This window comes from Lutjanus erythropterus, chromosome 16 (assembly GCF_056507025.1).
Source record: "Lutjanus erythropterus isolate fLutEry1 chromosome 16, fLutEry1.hap2, whole genome shotgun sequence".
Taxonomy (NCBI): domain Eukaryota; kingdom Metazoa; phylum Chordata; class Actinopteri; order Lutjaniformes; family Lutjanidae; genus Lutjanus; species Lutjanus erythropterus.
In genome coordinates, this window is record NC_139332.1 from 17,119,324 (window position 1) to 17,138,769 (window position 19,446).

At 39.4% G+C, this 19,446-nt stretch overlaps 2 protein-coding genes across 3 annotated transcripts; both read right to left on the reverse strand.

The window, feature by feature from the left end:
* Positions 1 to 231: 231 nt before the first annotated feature.
* tmem196 (transmembrane protein 196) lies at positions 232 to 8,425 on the reverse strand. 2 transcript variants are annotated; one of them, XM_084739180.1, is made up of 5 exons: positions 7,980 to 8,425; positions 4,599 to 4,655; positions 2,050 to 2,185; positions 1,107 to 1,225; positions 232 to 960 (listed from the first exon to the last, which is right to left on the reverse strand). In XM_084739180.1, the coding sequence occupies exons 1-5, from the start codon at positions 8,142 to 8,144 to the stop codon at positions 889 to 891; spliced, it is 549 nt and encodes a 182-aa protein (XP_084595306.1). In that variant the 5' UTR covers positions 8,145 to 8,425; the 3' UTR covers positions 232 to 888. The 2 variants fall into 2 exon arrangements, with proteins under 2 accessions (XP_084595306.1, XP_084595305.1); XM_084739179.1 differs by having other exon boundaries at positions 1,083 to 1,225.
* Positions 8,426 to 11,933: 3,508 nt separating this feature from the next.
* Positions 11,934 to 14,300, reverse strand: LOC146312907 (4-galactosyl-N-acetylglucosaminide 3-alpha-L-fucosyltransferase 9-like). The gene has a single exon (XM_084738787.1). It carries the CDS (start codon positions 14,298 to 14,300, stop codon positions 13,191 to 13,193), a length of 1,110 nt encoding a protein of 369 aa, XP_084594913.1. The 3' UTR covers positions 11,934 to 13,190.
* Between the last annotated feature and the right edge of the window lie 5,146 nt (positions 14,301 to 19,446).

Below are 19,446 nucleotides of genomic sequence, written 5' to 3' on the forward strand. Positions count from 1 at the left end.
TGTCAGTCTTGGAGACTGTGTCCGCCAGCCATGTTCACTGGTATCCAACTCTTATGCACACCCCTTCAAATAAAGTTTTACCAAAAGGTCTAATCTGCATATTTTGGGATCATAAGACCGAACTCATCTTGCTGCTCGCTGTGTGTCTGCAAATTAATCACTCGAATATTGCTGCAATAGGAATAATACTCTGAATTCCACTGAAATAATCCATGCCAGATAAACCACCACTCATATTTGTAATCCTTTAATTGAATTCACTTTTATAAGAAGCATTTATAAAAATATGTTTGATTTATAGATACGGCTGGATTCCTGATATACAAGCAGAGATATTCAGTACAGTACATTGCGCATCACTGTATTTTCATGTCAAAGCATTCCATTATCAGATGATACATACAGTCTAGTTAGTTACTGTAGGTTATCTCGAGATCTGCATTCCATAAACCCATTACAAGACAGAGAGAAGAAGAATAAGGACATTGAGACTGAAATAGCAGTAGCTCTTCAAAACAAGTGAATCAGCTGCATGCTTGGTTTGTGCTCATCACTTTGAGGCATCTGATTGGATAAAATCTATCCTTCCTGCTCATTAGTATAAAGGTCAGATAATGTCTTGCAGATGTTTGTCACCTGAATTATCAGCAAAATGGCAGCTCTCTATCCTGCTCTGAACCCATGTTTGCATAATTATTTAGAAGCACAAACGCCTCCCTCCTGTTTGTCAGTGTGTCCCTCTTGTACTCCGGCGGTGAAGAAAAGGCTTTTCCCTTCCTGCAGTCAGGATATAGTTACTGGGTATGCCGTAGGATATGTAGAAAGAAGTACATGCTGTATTTGCCGTCTGACAGCAAGCGATTCATGAACTGTCTCTGTTTCTGTGCGTCATGGCGATGCTGTGGTGTGTCCGTTGTAGGAAATCTGAGGAATGCCGTTACTGGAGTTGTCTAGGATCTCCTGTTGAGGGACACAAAAACACGCGATCACTTAACAAACGCTGCTCAAACATCAACTTTTAAATCCTCTCGGGCCATGAAACATGCATTTTCCCAGAGTCAAAGGCGATACTGTTGACGAACCTGGCTTTTGCTGTCATGTCCTACCTTCTCGGTCATCTCGTGCGAGTGGTGGAGCGAGTGTTCCCTCTCCAGGAACATCCTCTGTTGCTCAGAGCTGGCCAGGCGACAGGTCAGCCACGTGGATAAAGTACAGGAGGAGATCCCTGGACAAGACAGGAACAGGAAAAACAAGGAAATAATAGAGGAATTATTTATTGTAATGGGCCGTCCAATCTTTAGTATTTTATACTTCTTTAGCTACGGTCTTCTAGGATGGCAGTGTTGGTCTGTTGGTGGGTCAGCTGGTCCAGACTGAAATATCTCAACAACTATAAGTTTTGCTCTTTTTGCTCTGTGCTCCAATAACAGTTGAGCAAGCTTGGTACATCAGTCAACTTTCTCTTTTCCTATTTCCCGTACTTACGCTATATGCTGGACTTGTCTGTGTTGAAAAACTCAACATGATTAAAAGATGCTGCTGGGAGCTGGAGAATATAACCACACACGGTTGTTTAACAGCTATGGTACCATAGCTGATGAAAATCTGTCTTTCATGATTTAGACAGAAATCGTGTTCATGGATGAGATCATGTTGAAGTTTTATTTGCATTATATTTAGTCAGGTTTGCCAGCCTCCCTCCTCAACCTCTGACGTGTGTGACATATTCCTTCTTTTCCCAGAAGTTAAAGCAGCTAGCAAGGAAATTATCTTAAATAAATTACATATTTCTCTGGGTTTGACCATTGTTGGAAACATTTTGGGTACAAAATATGTAACATATGCATTTTAGACATTTTAATGGGGAAATGTTACATATTATAGCGTTAAACCTTTGATCTCTTTAGACACTTGAATGAAGACATATCGTAATTTTCTATATTATGAGATAATCCTCATGTCACCTACAGCAGACATTAACAGTTGTGTTCAGCTGAGTTGCATTCCATCTCACTGTGTTGTGTATTGTTTTTTTTTTTGTTTGTTTACCCAGACAGGCCAGAGTCATGGCAGCCAGATGGATCGAGTGCATGGAGTCTGGTCGTTTGTTCAGTGCCCGAACAAACTGGAAGTTGAGGATCCCACCAATCAGACCACAGATACAGCACGCTGAAAACAGGATCATCTGAGGGACAGAGACAGAGAGAATGGTTTATGTTAATGCAAACAGCAGAATTGATATCCTCTCGACAAAACTGTAAACAAACTGACAAAACGTGATGAGATGGGCGATATACAAACTGCTATTCAGCTTCCATTTCCATCAATCTGCTGTCTTTTGGACGCCGGCAGCTCTGATGAGTAATGCGTATCAGTCAAAATAAATCTCATTTCCTATTAGAAAATTGGATCGCTCTCAAAGCACACTGTCTCTTCCAGAAATATTGCACAGTCTGTAAATATGCTTGCATCACTCACATGCTGTATTTCTGCTTGTGTGTGTGTCTGATTTTACTTTCAGTATTTAATTGATCACATTTTACGGATTGCTTCCGTAGAATTGAAATCAAGTGGAAAACTCAAACCCAGGATGAGAATCAAACTAAAATGTTCTTTTTTCCAGCAGGATGTCATGGAAAATGATGAGGATAATAAAATCTAATCAATTTGATTTTTCTATCCCTTTATTATGTATACACGTGTGTGTGAGTGTGTGTGTTTTGTCTGGGAGTTCAGGTTCACTGCTCCCAGTACAGATGCCTTTAGTGCCTTTAACTGCATGGAAAAAAGGCATCTCCAATTTCAGTCATTACCCGGTGAAGTGTGGAAAGCGGCTGGCAGGAGTCCGAAGCCAAACCGACCTAATGTAATCATCACCCCACAGGCTGACAGGGAGGGAGGGGATGGAAGGAGATGAGGAGAGGAAGATGGAGAGAGTCGGAGCCTCGAAACGGGATGAGATTGAGCAGAGAAGGAAAAATGGGAGTGATAGAAAAGGGAAAGGCATGAGGATAAAGATGGTGAGAGAGACAATAGGTGGGGATGGATAGGGCGCGACAGAGGGAGAGAAAGGTTGAGGGATGTCTCTGTTACAGCAGATTGTGCTGACATTGATCCATCATTAGTGCCCTCCCCGCAGGAGACATTCAGAGTCAGAGAGAGAAACATGAGGACTCTGACATACAGAGAGACTGCGAGGCGATCACAGAGCAAAAAACAAAGAAAAAAAAAAAAAACACGGAAAGAATGACAGAAAGAGAAGAGGGGAGGTGACTGCCTGTCTCCTCTGGTTTCCTCAGACGTCTTTTACAGGACACACTGTATGCACCTGCTCAGGATGAAGACAACACACACACAAGTACCTTTGGGTATTTGGCAGAATTAGATTTGTAAACTTCCTGGTGTAGATTATGCAGACTTTGATTCATGCCACAGAACACACATAATCTTTGCCTTTTGCACAAGTACTTGTGTGTAAATTTGTAGTTGGTGCTTCACGAGTGACAGCACCTAATATTATCAAATGTTTTCATTGAATAGTGACATTATTTGGTGTTCAAAACCATCTTTCAAAGGAAAGAATGAGTAAAGATTTAGATTTCATCCTCAGCATCTCTCAAAGGCTCATCTGCTTCACCAAATGCCAATCATCTCAAAAATTCTGTTTTTGAATCTACTTTGAATTTGTTTCCAGATAGCTTTGAGTTTATTAAGTCAGCAACACGTCGCTGATAACATGAATATGATCTCTGATGAATGAGTGGGCATCAAAACGAACCAATCAGTGAGAATCTGAGCTCTAAACTTGCAAAAGTCTTGCAAAATTTCTATGAACTGTTTCTACACTGTGCCAACATATTATTTTTTACAGTGTGAAAATGCTGTGCCTAAGATCTGCTTAGGTTTAGGGACAAAAAACACTTGGTCAGGGTTATGGAAAGATCATGATTTGGGTTAAAATGCCACTCTCAGTTGTGTGTTAAATGTGAAGCTATTATGAATGTTCCTTGCAATTAATTTCCCTATTGATTAAATAATTTAGACTAGTCGAAAACTCTAAAAGCAAGAAAAAGATTGGAAACAGGGAGAAACCGTGTGCCTGGCTCAGTCAAAATGTAAAGAAATCCTCCCACCAGCACCCATAAGTTCACTAAGACATTAAAGCCTATGTCAGAGTCATGTTGCTGACTGTTTCATGGCAGCAAAGACTCCAGGAAGTTGCTTGAGTTGGATGAAACAAACAAGATAGAAAATATTCATCTGTGGCTTTTAGAGTTGGTTTATGGGGATTTTGCTGGCCACAAACATAGCCAGGTTAGCTGTTTCCCCATGTTTCCATTCTTTATGCTAAGCTAGCAGCGTGCAGGTGCATATTTACTGTACATATGTAAGAATGGTACTGATCTCATTTAACCCTTGGTTATACAGCAAATAAACAAGCTATCCAAAATTATTCTTTTAAAACACTCTAACTCTCCCATGTGTCATATCACTGGAGAGTCTTGCCTGTTTGCTGTAAATGTAATACTACCATGAAAGGACAAAAGACTACCGGGGTCTTGCGGAAACAAAACAACTAAATATACACATATACTTACAATAAGACCTGTCCTCTTTCGAGCACACAGCACTCCACACATCCCACAGACCAGAAACTGGAAAGAGAGACAGAACAAGAAATGAGTAAATGAACACTTTGAAAAGTAGTAATTACTTAAAATTACTGGCTAAGAAACTATCTGAATTTAAAACTATTTTTATCAATCCCCACTCAACCATCTTGACAACAGGAAGGGTGAATGTATTCTTTACACTCGGTTATTCAGATGCAATTTTCTCCCTCTAAAAATAGAGTGCGTCATCGTGGGTTTCTAGCAGGAAGCCATATTGTCCTGGATGTCAGTGATTCAGACTGAACTGGAACAGCACGGTGGTGGATTACGCTGGCAGAGTACACATACAAGTGGGACAGCACAATGAGCTGCAAGCTGCATTGTTTTTCTGAAAGTTGTTGGAAGCTGTAGTCAGTGTTTGAGTGAGTGTGTGTAGGTGTAGGTGTGTGTGCAAAGGGAGGGAGTGATGTCACTTCTTGGCTTCCTCTCATTTTTAATGAATTGTTCTGTCACAGTGTACTTGTTGGCTTGATGTAGTTTTAAATTAATTTATTGATTATATGGATGTACCTTAAAGGACCAGTTTGTCGGATTTACTGGCATTCAGTGGTGAGTTTACAGAGTGCAAACACCTGGCCTCACTCTCCTCTTCCATGCATGTAGGAGAACCTACGGGGGGCATGACAATTGTGACTGTAGGAATATGGTGGTGCAACATGGCGGCCTCTGTGGAAGAGGACCTGCGCCCTCTGTAGATATAAACAGTTCATTCTAAGGTTACAACAACACAATAATTCTTATTTAGGTGATTACACATTAATGAAAACATACTTATGAATATTATATTGCATTAAACACTGTTTCATAACTCGAAATGTACTGATGAATATCAGATATGAACGCTGATCACTCTCCCGTTTCATCAGAATCTATACCATTGGACATTTAATCTACCTTCTAGGACAGAGGTCAGTCAGTCTTAATGACTCCTAGTTCCTGTCCTGACAGGAGATCTAATCCTTTGGGTAACCATGGGAAGGGGTGGCTGACTCAGCATTCAACAGCTGCGAGGTTGATCACACAGACGTCAGATTGCATAACATCTTACAGCACTATGGAAGGCACACACACTCTACATGCACTCCAATATACAATCTATATAATATGATATCACACAATTCTTGGTTATTAACATGTATTACCTCACACCTATTACTTCTAGTATTTTAGATTCTCCAAACTTTTCTGACACTGATACGTTTCTTTAAGATTCATATTGCCAGAGCTCCAGGCACTTACAGAAATTCTCAGCAAGAGCTAAAAGTGTTGCCCCAGCTGGAGCAGCAGTCATAGTAAAGTGGCTGATTCAAGGTTATATATAGCTAATGAAGATGTCATAAACTCAACTTTTCATGGCTCAGCAGCAAAATCAAGACAATGAGGCTTAGAGTAGCAGTGTAACTGGAGGAGACATATGCAGAAGAGGGAGAGGATGATTGTGCGTAAAAGCTTTGACCCTCCCAAAGCACAGAGCAACAATTCAAGCATGAATTAATGAAACGGATCTTTACTTCCAGCACAGACATACAGAGGCATCCAGTGGGCCAAATGGCAGTGTGTGTCTCTCTAACATCTACGGGACAAAGATAAAGGATAACGGACAAATATGACCAAAAAATATTTATATATATACACACAAACACATACATATAAATGTATATGTATGTGTTTGTGTGTATATATATATACACACAAACACTCTCTATCTTATTTTTTAGCTAAACTAAGTTTTATGAACTGCCTGAAGCCCACAACCACTTCCTGTTCAACGAGGTGATATTGAAAAATCAAAAACTTTATATATATATATACATAAATCAAATAATTCTGTTTTGCAATTAAAATATATTTTCTTCAGTAAAAATATAGTATATAAGTGGTAAATAAAAATCCTTCAGTTGAAGTTAATTATCTTGGTGCGCTAAATCAGTGATTAATTACAGAAGAGGCAACTTTTTTTTTTCAACTATGCCAAGGTAATCATGGAGCTGACCTTCTCAAATAATAATGAGTAACTTCAGATAGAAGAAATATCTGTTTATGTTACATTATTTGTGTTTTCCTAATTGGATTTGGGGGCAATACTGCGCATTAAGCAAACGTGTTACAGAGTGATGTCACCAAGTGACAGAAAAAAGGCTGGATGATAAAGAAGGCATTTCAGGCAGCTCAGGAGCTGTGTGTCCTGTAGGAGTGAGTACCTCCCTTTGAATTTGATCTTTGTGACTATGCAGACCTGTTCCATGCACAAAAAGCTATACAACAAGGTAAAAGTATATGCATGATAAATAACTGTGCTGATACTGTTCTATAGTCCGATATGCTACTTGTATGTTTTTTAAATTCATAGTATTCATAAGTATTAAAATATGAAATATCAGTGAAAGTTGTGATTTATTCACTGATAACTGTAAAATGTCAAATTTTAGGGATCATTGTGTTTATGTATCTCTTCTAGGGATGAATGGTAAATTTTAGGAGTGATTAATTTAATATTTATTATTCCGCCTACAGTAATATCAGATTATGTCAAAGCATTGAATTTGAAAATTAAAGCCAAAGTATATATATGAGAAGTTTTTTGATGAATGATACTAGAAACAATAACTGAGCATTTAAAAAATCAGAACTCTATTTTGTTTTTGTTGTAATGTCAGATTTGGTTCAGACAGAGCTATGGCATATTAAATCAGCCATCTTTGATCACTACATCTTAGCCTTTCTTACTCTCAGGTGTGCATAAACTTCAGGTGAGCTTCTTTTTAAAATGCAAACGTGTGAAATTATCGGTTATCTTATTGATATCTGTCACGAGAAGCGGGCAATTATCAGTTATGGCTGGAAAAAAAATCGGAAATCTATATCATGCATCCCTAGTTAAGACAAAGGGGAAAACCACAAAAAGCATAATACAGCTTCATTTAAATGTTTTGTCAAAACAATGGTCGTTGCAGTTTTACATGGAAGTATTCATGTGGAACATTTATAAGAAAATCACAACTTCTGCATGTATGCATGTATATTTCTTGTCAAAATCATAATAAAACAACGATTAACCTGATTTCAAAGCATAATCAATCACGATGTTACCTTTATGGGGCCAATTATATTCATATATGCATTATTTTAATACTTGGAGCCGATAGTCTGAATGTACCTCAAAAACATTCCTCAAAGAGAGGCGATATGCAAAAAGACTGACACCTGAGTTTTGTCTGCGCCTCTTCACCCTCCACAACCTCCCCGGAAATACTTATCCTGGAAGAATAAGGAAAAGTGAGGACAAAAGTTGTCTCCAGGACGTACACAGAGTCCACTCCACACCGGGGACGCGTCGCCCTGCTGCGGCTTGTGCTGGCCCCGCACCCAGCTGATGCCCACGGCTCCGAGGACGATGCTCGCCACACCCAGGCCCACCTCCAGCACGGACAGCAGGAGCAGGCTCCACAGGATCTTGCGGCTGGAGCACATCTTGCCCCGGGCATCTCTCCAGCTCCAGCAGGAGGAGGCGGCAGGAGGCGGACAGAGGGCGAGAGGGGAGTCCGCTTCTCGGTGATCCGAGGGCGGCGCGACTCTACTGCTTCATGCACGGCTGGAGAAAAGAGCGGGTATCCGAACAAGCAGAGAGAGGGTCCGAGTGGAGGAGAAAGGTTGGAGGGAACTTGAGATGCCCACAAAGTGCACGAAACTGGTGGAGGAGAGGAGTAGCAAATCGGGCGGCGCTCCACTGGAAGTTCCTCCGCTTGCTGAAGCCTGGCGCTGTCCAAGGTGCCTATTTAACCACCGCCACTACTGCAGCTGCACACACGCACACACGCGCGCGCGCGCGCGCACACACACACACACACACACACACACACACACACACACACACACGCAATCCAGAGCGGCAGGGCCACATCCATGAGTTGCAGCCTCCACCCCTTTATAGAAGCACTGGAACACAAGGCTATAGGTTCACATGATGAAGGGCAAATAAATATTTGCTTCTGATTAAACTGACTTACTCTGAAATTCTGAATCTGTTGAATAAACTGCTACTATAACATTTTTCTTTTACATTATTCCTTCATAACACAGACTAAATGAAATGCACCACTCATCATTTGATTGACTCCATAAAAAATATAAACACAACACTTGTTTTTAACTCCCATTTTTCATGAGATGAAGTAAACAATTAGACTTCAGTTTACACAAAAGGTTTATTTATTATCTCAAAACACAAAATTTTAACATCTGTAGGCATATAACATTACATGCCTCAGGTGACTTTGTCTGGTGGCTTCATTTATGTCACATGACATACCTAAATTACCTCAAAATAAAAAATACAAAGTTTTCCTCTGGCCTATCCTGCTATTTGTTAATCTACATTTATTAGGTGTGAGTTGTAGTGTTTTGGAGATATCAGCCATAGAGTTGTCAGCCTTTCATTCAATATAATGGGACTAAATGGCTTGGGGTGCTCAAAGCACCAAAAAATTTATTTGAGAATTTCAAAACCAGTCTCTTTTTAAAAAAACACATGACCCAGTTACTTGATAAGATAATTAACAGACCTTGGTGAGAGCACTTCCTTTCTGCAATATTATCTACTGAAACAAAGTAGTTCCTACATGGATGTGTGTAAAATTAACCTATACGGTGACTGTTTCACAATGTTAACCACCTGTTAAAAAGGCTTTCTGCCAGTGTCTCATACAGCCTCTGAAGGGTATCTTGTGCATCGGTATGAGACGCAGAAGAGCAATGAGCTGGGACGAGAATGTGTTGCAAAATCTTGTATGTTAACTAGCAACAACTATATTAATTAACTGCATTATATTAATTTTTAACCAATAACCTAGATATAAAATTGATGTCAGTTTAAATTCACACTCATCTCGACTTAATACAGCAGAAAATAAAATACTGAACATCCATGAAGTAGCTTTCAGTTGTTTATTTGGTAGCTGTGCATTTTGAAATTCCATGATGAAACATTCAAAATCACTCATAAAAGTGATTCACATTTACAACTTCAAGCGGCCGCTGAGATAAGAGCTCCAAACAGAACATAATGAAGCAGTTGAACAATTTTCCCAAAGTAAAATCTACAGTAAAAATTCCCTTCATCTTTGACACACTAATATATCAGCATTAAATTAATTAAATTATTTTTTAAAGAGAGCATAACTATTACATCCACCATCTTCACCTTGCCTTTACGAGATTCAGATAAGATAATGACATTATTAATTTCAAATTAATCAAAGCAATTGTAAATTCCCAAAACCTGTGACCCATTCATATAAGAGCATTAATTAAAAGACTGTTACATACAGAGCAAAACATCCACAGAGAAAAAGAAATGTAAAATAAAGTAACAGTCATCATAGCCCTTGTAAGATTCATAAAAGATATTGGGCATTATCAGCCAGCATCAGGCATTGATACGGATGTAGTACTAAAAGTGCCAAAGTGATTAAAAAAAAGGTTTAGGTCTAGGAAATTCAAGATCTCATTCAATAACCTTTATCATGACAACTTTATCAGTCATATATACTACTATTTTATGAGAACAATACACGAGTAACAACGCAGTCACAGAGTCTCAGTGCCTTATTATTAACCCAACTAAACAAATGATGTTTTAATCTAAATATATTTACATCAGCATCCATCCTCTTCAGCCCCAAAGCTAATGTTTTACCTACACTGAGGTGTATGTCACCACAAAGACAGCATGAATGAACACACAACATGACAGATGAATCAAATTCTGGGTGCAAACTGTCAAAAGCATCTTTGTCTCCATCCCACCCAGTCCTACTGGCTCAAAGCATGATGACACAATGAGTGACAGAAAGGTTAACATGATGAACTTTTCGTCCTTGGGCAAACATTTGAGTTGGGGATGATTACATCCATACAGTGGATAAAAAAAGGACACTGCCATCCAAAAGTTGTACTCACAGATGAGAACCTTTTCTCATTTTGACTTTATTTTCATTGTTTTTTAATCAAACAATAACAAGAAGAGAAGATTCATACCACTCTCATGTTTTTTCCGTCAAATATGAAGCTACAGCCAGCAGCTGGTTGGCTTAGTTTAGTTTAGCTTAGACTAGGAGGGGAAAACAGCTGGTCTGGCTCTGTCCAAAAGTAACAAAATACACCCCTAAAGCTGACAAATTAACACATTATGACTGGACTGATACTTTGCTTTTGCTAATGTAGCTGGGAAAAGGGATGTCTGGGGTCCCCTGCTGGAACTGGTATTTAATTTAATCATTATGGAGATACATGCTTACCCAAATTAAACTAAATAAATAAATTAAAAATAGATCTGAGGGACTACACTTTCCAACTCTTCCAATATTCCAGGCAGATTTATGTTTTTCAGTGTCTCTTGTAATGTGTCCAGTTTCCTCCTGAGGTCACAATTCTCCCATACTTGTCCCACTTCAAATTTTCGCAACCTGTTTCTGACACTGCACAGCGTGCTAAGCCTCACGACAACGGCAATAAGGTTGAAGGAGCAGCATGTCAAATAAGTCCACCTATTGCAGTAAACTCCAAATAAACAGGAAGCAGCATTTCACCAGGGTAACCTCTAACTGCTGTTCACTCTCTGCTGTAACTCTCTTTGGCTGTAATTAGCCTCCTAGCTTATATTAGCTCAGTTAGCTGTGCAGCTAAAGGCGCTAACATGACTGCAGTCTGTTCGGACCTGCAGCTTCGATCACTAGGGGAGAGTTTATGGAAAATCGAATTGTGCTCGGCAGCCTCTCAGTTAAAGCAGTCTCTGAGACTGACAGGGCTTGACAACAGAGAAGTGACGATGAACATGGCAGGTGGGGACAGGTGAGGGGTGAAGCAGAGAGAAGTGACAGGGAGGTCATCACAGGGGCAGCACGGAGCCACATTATTTTCAAAAAAACCAAAGCTGGTGAGAAAAACGTGCTGGCCGAATTATCAGCTGGTGTGAAAGAAAGTAGAGATACACATCATCAGACTCAGTTGGGGTCAGTCTGTCCCTTAACCTTCTCAGAAGAACGTAACAGAAATTTAGGCAGATTTAGAATAAACAGAGATTTAAAGAGAGGTTTAAATTTAGTCTTAATTTGAAGCTAGTTTATGAGTTTGGTGCCACATTAAACCATGACTTAATTGGGCTTCGAATCAATCCTTGTTGGTGCAACCCAGCCTGTATTTAGTTTATTAAACTGCACAAAGAACAGTGTAAGCATATGTAAGGGTAAAAACAGTAATGTGCTGGGCTATTTCAGTTTATAGCCAGGCCAGATGTTTCTGCCTGTTTCTTGTGTTACTTCAGCAGAATAGTGTCGACATGTGAAAAATTATAGGCATAACAGTATATAATCTTGTATATAATCCGTGTGTTCATGTGAATGTGCGAGTCACTATCAATTAGGGATGCACCGATACCACTTTTTTTCAGACCGAGTACAAGTACAAGTACTTACATTTGGGTACTTGCTGATACTGAGTACCAATATGAGTACTTAATGTCGTTAAAGTTCTTACAATAACTTTTAAAACATGTTTTATTTTCATTAGATGATCACTTTCTAAATGGAACAAATCATTGTTGCTGTTTCCTGCTACAAGTGTAACCATAGTTACTATACACATTACATATTTAGGTTATTTGTGGTAAGTTACTTCACTGATTTTGTGTTCCTTATTAAGCTGTGCAGTTTACTGTGTATGTGATATATTTCAGTATAATCATTTCACAACATTATTATGGACTTGTAGAATTAAGTTTACTATTACAAATGGTGTTATATATGATAATTATTTCATTATCATTTACAGCACTTTAACTATTATTTTAATTTAACATTTACATGTGTAGTATTTAAATTTCTTCTCCATGTCCCTCTTGTCTAAGAGCTAATTAGTTCCTACCTGCCATTGTTTAGGGGGGACAGCTATGAGTGTGGTGCCATGTGTGCAACAGTTTTGTTTACCTGCTGTGAACCCCAGAGTGAAGTTGGGTTTACTGAGCTGTCAGGCCGTTTTGGCGAAGATTAAGTACAAAAAGAGAAGTTGTAGCAGCTTATTACCAAGAAAAGAAGGTTATGGACAGTATTTTTTCTTCGTCTTCAGATTAATTACTGAACAAGTTTACCCCCGATGGGACTTATTGGACAGCGACTGGCTGCGGTCAGCACGCTGCATTTACTTCGGTTTAACATGAACTTACATGGAATTTTATGGACAGTTTCCAAAATCGCTGCGGTCATTAGTGGATGATGTTGAGGACAGCAAGTCTCTCGCTGATGATGACGGCGCATCCAAAAAAAGAGGGTAAGCATCAGCAAACATCTTGAACTCTGCATCATGTTGGATCTTTAGATGTTTCGTTGTGTCGAGCGGCTACTTGCATGACGTGGTATTGGGTGTAGGGTATCAGAGTAGTTTTATGAGTTTATGTGTACAGTATCGGTCCGGTACCCGATGCTGGTATCGATATCGGTGCATTCCTACTATCAATCGATGTTCTCATCCATGGTACCACTTGTAAAGGTCATGAACTACATGATAATCCTTGTCTCTTGATATGTGATCACAGGCGAGGCAGACAGGATGAATGAATTCATTTTGGGTTGACAGGAGATGAGGGGTGGCTTTTAAGTACTTCCTCCACTCAAAGTAATGCATGTACGCCTCATCATTTTTGTCCAAGTCGAGCAGAAAGTCTGCCAGTGCCTTTGCATCAGGGAAATCATTTATGTGAATGAAGGAGTCAGAGGGAAAGAACTCCTCGTAGTTTTCTCTTGATGTACCCAAAACTACAGGGACTGTCCCAGCCACAAGAGGCCCGTTAGCCTTCTCTGTGATGTAGTCTTTGTGGACCGAGTTCTCAAATGCAAGGTAAAACTTACAGGTTGCAAGGGTTGAGTAATACTCTTCATAACTCAAATGGTTCCCATGAGCTGTACCATAGACATTAATCTTAATGTGTTTCGACAGTTCACGATAATATTGTTCCCTCACAGCTGTTCCAGTGGCTGGATTGTTGTTACTGACAACCCAACACGCCAGTTTGTCTTTCTTGGGCAGAACAAAGTCATCTTTCTCTTCTGGGTCCCGAATAGTGAGCTCAAACCTCACTGTGATGTCAGCGTCTCTTCTGTAGCTCAGGGTTAAGTTAAACAAGTTTTCTAGGCCTGGTAACTGTGCCGTGTTCCTTGGGGATTCCACATTGAACCAAATCCACTTCTGAAAAGCTGGACGTGGCTCCTGTGGCAGGTTTGACAAATACCAGTTTATGTCTCTTTGGTAGAAAATGACTCCCTCTGCTTTGCTGTACAGCGATCTGTCATCTGTCAGAATGCAGCTGTCAATTTTGAAGTAGTCAGAGCAAATTTTGAAATCAAACCTCACACCAATAGGCCAGTAATACAGCAGGACTATGGGCTTTTTACGTTGATCAGTGACTTCATCTTCAATAGTTTCCTCATCAGATAATGTAGAAAAAGATGTAGATGTACCCGGGCAAACAGGAGATGGAGGCTCAAAATACAGAAAGAATGCAGCAACACAGCAGACAAGGCCAACAGCAGATATCGCTGATATGAAGAGAGTTTTCATGGAAGCTGATGAAATCATCTGCAGAAGAAAAAGAAACTGAGGTGAGCGCTTCAGTTCATTGTTATCCATTATCTTGGTCAATTTTGGATGAATTCAGCAACTATCATGCCACATTTCTTTACAAATTTCCTACCTCTCTGATTCACAGTAGAAAAAGTACTGTACAAAAATAAAAATAGAATTATGCATACATCTAACCTCTGTTTGCTTATCCAAGTATGTAAGTTAAGCTACCTTTAGGCATGTGTGAAGTTGAGGTTGTATGTTTTTTTTTTTGTTGTAGCAAGTAACATTATGCATTAGTTTTACTAATTAAATAACAAGTTATTTATTTACCTTTTCAAATAAGCTAAATAAGACTTTTTAAAACAGACTGCATCCAGACAATGTTAAAACCTGTTTTTAAAAAGTCTTAATCAACAACATTATTAATTAAACACATCTTTTTTTTTGGAGCTGCTGATGGAAGTAGCTAAGAGTGAGACATCTAGTTTCCTTCTCATCTGTGTTGAGAGTTGTACATGTGCAGTGAGGATCTCTTGGTACTTTTGCCTGGGCCCTGCCATTTAGCTAGCAAACTGACTCTGTCCAGACTGAAATATCTCTGTGAACACACCCGGCTAACAGCTTCCAAGACAGTTGGTGGACAGTTTGACAACAGGGAATACAGTTCTGAGGTGGTTTTCTTGCTGGGTTTGGCTCCCTGGCGGCCCGGGCCTGATTCAGTTAATTAGATTCATGGCTAACCAAACTACCTAGTAAAAGTAGCTACAGAGAAGAGCAGACACAGTTAGCCTACTTCAGCAGCAAGTAAACCAGCTAACTGCTATTTGTCCATCTGGTAACTCTGTAAGCTAAATCACTTTGATACTGTATTCAGCTGACAAGTCCAAATATGAGGTCAATGTTAAAACATTTCCGTTCCCATTGGCTGTTCTGCTAGTACAGCTGTGTGTGCAATGTGTTTCAGTGAGACCCTGAATCAATGGCTGAAACTCCTGGAGGAAAAGTCGCAATAAACCTGAATTATCAGGAAGAGAATCTTAAAAAGAGTCCAGCTAATGAGCAACATAGTCAGCCCAGGAGTTTGTTTGTCAGCTCACTCGGTTACCTTTTACTTCACCTTCAGTTGTGTTCATTCACGTGTATCACAGATCTTTGCTGAGTGCCAAGAGGAGCAGGCGGAGCTGAGACACCGAGCCGACAAACAACTGCTCAGAGATGGCGAGCTCTTCAGAGGAGGATCTGCAGCAGACTGGCACTTCTGGAGAAAAAAAAAAACGCTGGAGTCGCTGTGATGCCGGCTGCTTTACTGGCAGGTTAAAGAGGATTTATCTTCACTCTTGCTTCAACCTTCTGCAGCAACAATGAAGGGATCATGGACCTGCCAGACGAGAGCACATCATTTGTCTTTTAAACTTTTGAGATGAAAAAGTGATCTTCATGTTTGCTTGTAAACCTGTGTGCAGCAGCCCCATGGAGGAGCTGACCATGCTGTTTACAGAGTGAGTAAATGACACACAACGACTGACACCATGCTTTTGTACTGACATTTTTGGCTACGAATAACTTCAGACTGTTGTTGTCTGAATTGATAATTTTGCAGAAATTGTTTTTATTTCACTTGAGCATCTGCCCCCTCATATATACTTCACTGCTAACACGAATGTGTGGCTCGACTGGATCAACAGAGAAGCTTGGACTACAAAACACACAGAGGAAGTGTGACTTCATTCTCTGCAGGATGCCCTCACTCAACTCGGTCTCTGCATAGAAAAAACGATGTTTGCTGTCATGTGAGTTAAATTACAGACCCGCTCCCCTCAACCCCCACCCCTGAAAACAAAAAACTGGTTAGGTGAGTCTTGGTTATTTGAAAAGACATATTCTGTGCACAGTGAAATGTGATATCTGTTTTTTGCATGTCTGTTGGTGATTTTTCATCCCTAAATGACAGACTTAACTGTTCACAGTTAGCTTGGTACGTATTCGTAATAGTTATTGCTCGTCAGGGTGATATAAGCACCAGCTACCAGAGAAAAACGTTGGTAAAACATGAAAGTGACTGGTAGATTTCAGACACAAAATGCCTACTTACTAGTGAGTGGCTGGTGAATTTGAACTGTGGTGACAAAATCCAACGAACCAAAAATGTGTTAATGCTCTGGGTGTGTACGCTTTTTTCTCCCCACTGCTCCTGACCAATCATACTCTGACTCATCTCCTGACATTTTCACATCTAACTCGGTGGATTAAATGTTAAGCCATTTCAAACCACACCTGAGTTGGTGACAGCTGGAACAGTGAAAAGCAAACCAAGACCTTTTCTGGTGAGTTTTATTTTGTTTCTGTCGAGTTTGAATGAAGATTGTGATGTTACCAGGTAACAGTTATCAATGAGGTGATTATCAAAATGCTCAAAAACACTTTATATAAAACAAATGGTGAATATTGACAAGGGAAAAAAAAGGGTTGATCCTGACTAACTGTTTCTAGGGCTGCAACTGGGTGGGGTGGCACTTACCCAAATTCTTTCTATATAAAAGATGGTACACTTTTTGTCCTCTATTATTATAACTATTATTTTGTCTCTTTATTGATTTCATTATTTTATTATTTTTACAGTATCTATCTCACACACACCCTACACCCATGGGTACCTACACAGACACGAACCACAGACACTCACATATGCACACTCATCAACACCAAACCTGCTGTTATACATGACAAAACTGACCTGTACTTGCTGTTTTTGTATTATTCCTGTTGCTCTGTCATACTGTTTTGTTTTGTAACTTGTTCTGTATTTTGTCTTATACCTTTATTGTTCTGTCCCTTAATCGCCAACTTTTCTGGTGAGTTTTATTTTGTTTCTGGTAAGTTTGAATGAAGATCATGATTATTTTGTTTCTGGCAAGTTTGAATGAAGATCATGATGCTACCTAGCTAGTTAACAGTTATCAAATGCAATTAGGTGATTATCAAAATGCTCAAAAACTATACACAAATACAAAAAATCAATAAATTCAAAGGTAGACAGACAGTAAGTTACATGCCCCTCAACAATATAGACAATATGATCAACAGCAGCTCAGGAGCACAACAGTCAAAGTTATGTTTGTTGTCTTCCTTCTGTGTTCTTGGCAGTCAGAAATTTTCATACAACTTTGGCTTTTATAATCTCACCGCATTTGTTCAATTATGAAACACAAATGACTACAACAGTCAATATTTGTTTTTTAAGTATAAAGAAGGAGGGATAATTAATGTGTTAAAGGACCAGTGTGTAGGATTTAGTGGCTTTTAGTGGTGACATTGCAGATTGAAACCAACTAAATCACCTTTTCTTCACCCTCCCTTTCCAAATGTGTCAGTAGCTATGAGGACCAAAAATGTCAATTATAACAATCACTTTACATCTAAAATAATTTTTAAAAAATACAAGACACAGAATGATTTTGTAGATTATAACAGGTCAACACAAGAGCCTTCAAAAATAAGCATTGTATTGCTTATGATTTAGAGCAGCAGTCCCCGTACTTTTAAGGTCACCCTCTCCAACAACCCCACCAGGAATGATGCATTACCCAATCCACCACACCTCCACAAGCAACATGGTCTGTTTATAACGGTCACACTGGTGAAGGCCCTACATTGTTGTAAATTATCTATGATTTGCAACTTGCCAAAGAACAAGGAGAATGACACATGCATAGGTGCAGACACAGATACAGTACACTCTCCCTCTGGTTAAAGACACAGAAAACAAGACAGAGATTACACCATTATGCTGCCGTTACAGTTTTCCTCTCACCTCTCACCCCTGCTTTGAGAAATTGTGATTTAGGAATCCAGCATTACAGTGAATTTTCTCATCCAGAACATGCTGTTCTTACCTTTATATGGCTCAGAAGGGCTGTGTGTCTCTACCTGGTATTCAATACACCAACTATGCCAGGAGTTTGATAGACACCCATAAGAATAGAATATGAAGGGTTGACAACAAGAAAAACCACTACCTAATTGATTTACTGAACACGCCTCTTTGTAGTCTTTGCAGGGCGTTTGTTTTTGCCATTGTGAAAATTTGGTCTGTGACAACAACTGTCACATGGGAATGAATGGGTGTGACGTGTCTCACTTATATTTGCAGTTTATCTTTCCCTCTCGTCTTTCTACCTCTTTAACTGTCAAGCCGGCCAGAGCTGTACAAGTCAGTACCATTTCATAGTCTTCTTGGACTTCTCACATATTACTGAAGTTTATTGTGCGTCTGATCTCTTGTAACCAAACCAACTCCACACTACAGAAGTCACATTTTTGGAACTAACTCTTCCACCGAACATTGCTATTATTATGATATGAACATTTGATCAATTGTGCCAGAGCTGGCAACACTTGACAACATGGGGAACATAATTTTAAACACTTACCAGGAAACTAAGGAAGGAAAGAGGAACTAACGGCTAGTGAACCATTGATTACTCAGTATCCACACAGTGACAGAAGAGACAGATAAAAAAGAACAGCCAGGGATCTACCCCAAATACCATGGTAACTCAAAAACTAATAAAATAATGAATAATGAATTGCTTGTGTAGCTCTACAGTGTAACAATTTTAGCACAATGTAAGATTAAAAGCAGGTGAATACATTCTAAATGAGTTGCAGGATGAAAAAAGGGGAAGAATAATGGCTGACCCCTCCCACACCAGAACATAACAATCACATACAAACATACTTAACACAGTCCACTCCACTCTGTAGTGTTTAAACACTATACGTCTGTACAGTGGTGATTTTTGGTGATTGTAATTTTTTTTTAAAAGGTAAACTAAAAGTTATTGTTTTATGAACTGAGGAAACTCTCCCACGTCTCAAGCAAACCATTTAACCCTTTATAACCAAATTTGGAAAGGCTTCAGGAGTTCATCAAAATGCTCCTGCCAGTGAAAATACATCACATTTAAGAAAGGTTTTAAATGGTCAATTTAAATTAAATCGTCAACCTGTAATCTACAGAGTGGAATTAATCTGAGTGGTCCTGATCTGAGCCCAGCCCCAGGTGTAACAAATGCAGCATAGTTAAAAGCAGTTTGATAGTTTGGTCAAAATGTTTGTTTGTGCCCTTGAGTTGATAATGACATTGTTGCTTGAAAGG

Excerpts from the sequence above, each read along its gene's own strand:
- tmem196 (XM_084739179.1), bottom strand. The coding sequence starts at position 8,144 with ATGTGCTCCAGCCGCAAGATCCTGTGGAGCCTGCTCCTGCTGTCCGTG. Across the intron at positions 2,186-4,598 it reads GAAAGAGGACAGGTCTTATT|ATGATCCTGTTTTCAGCGTG; the intron begins GTAAGTATATGT and ends TCTGTCCCTCAG. Across the intron at positions 1,226-2,049 it reads CATGACTCTGGCCTGTCTGG|GGATCTCCTCCTGTACTTTA; the intron begins GTAAACAAACAA and ends TGTCTTGTCCAG.
- LOC146312907 (XM_084738787.1), bottom strand. The coding sequence starts at position 14,300 with ATGATTTCATCAGCTTCCATGAAAACTCTCTTCATATCAGCGATATCT.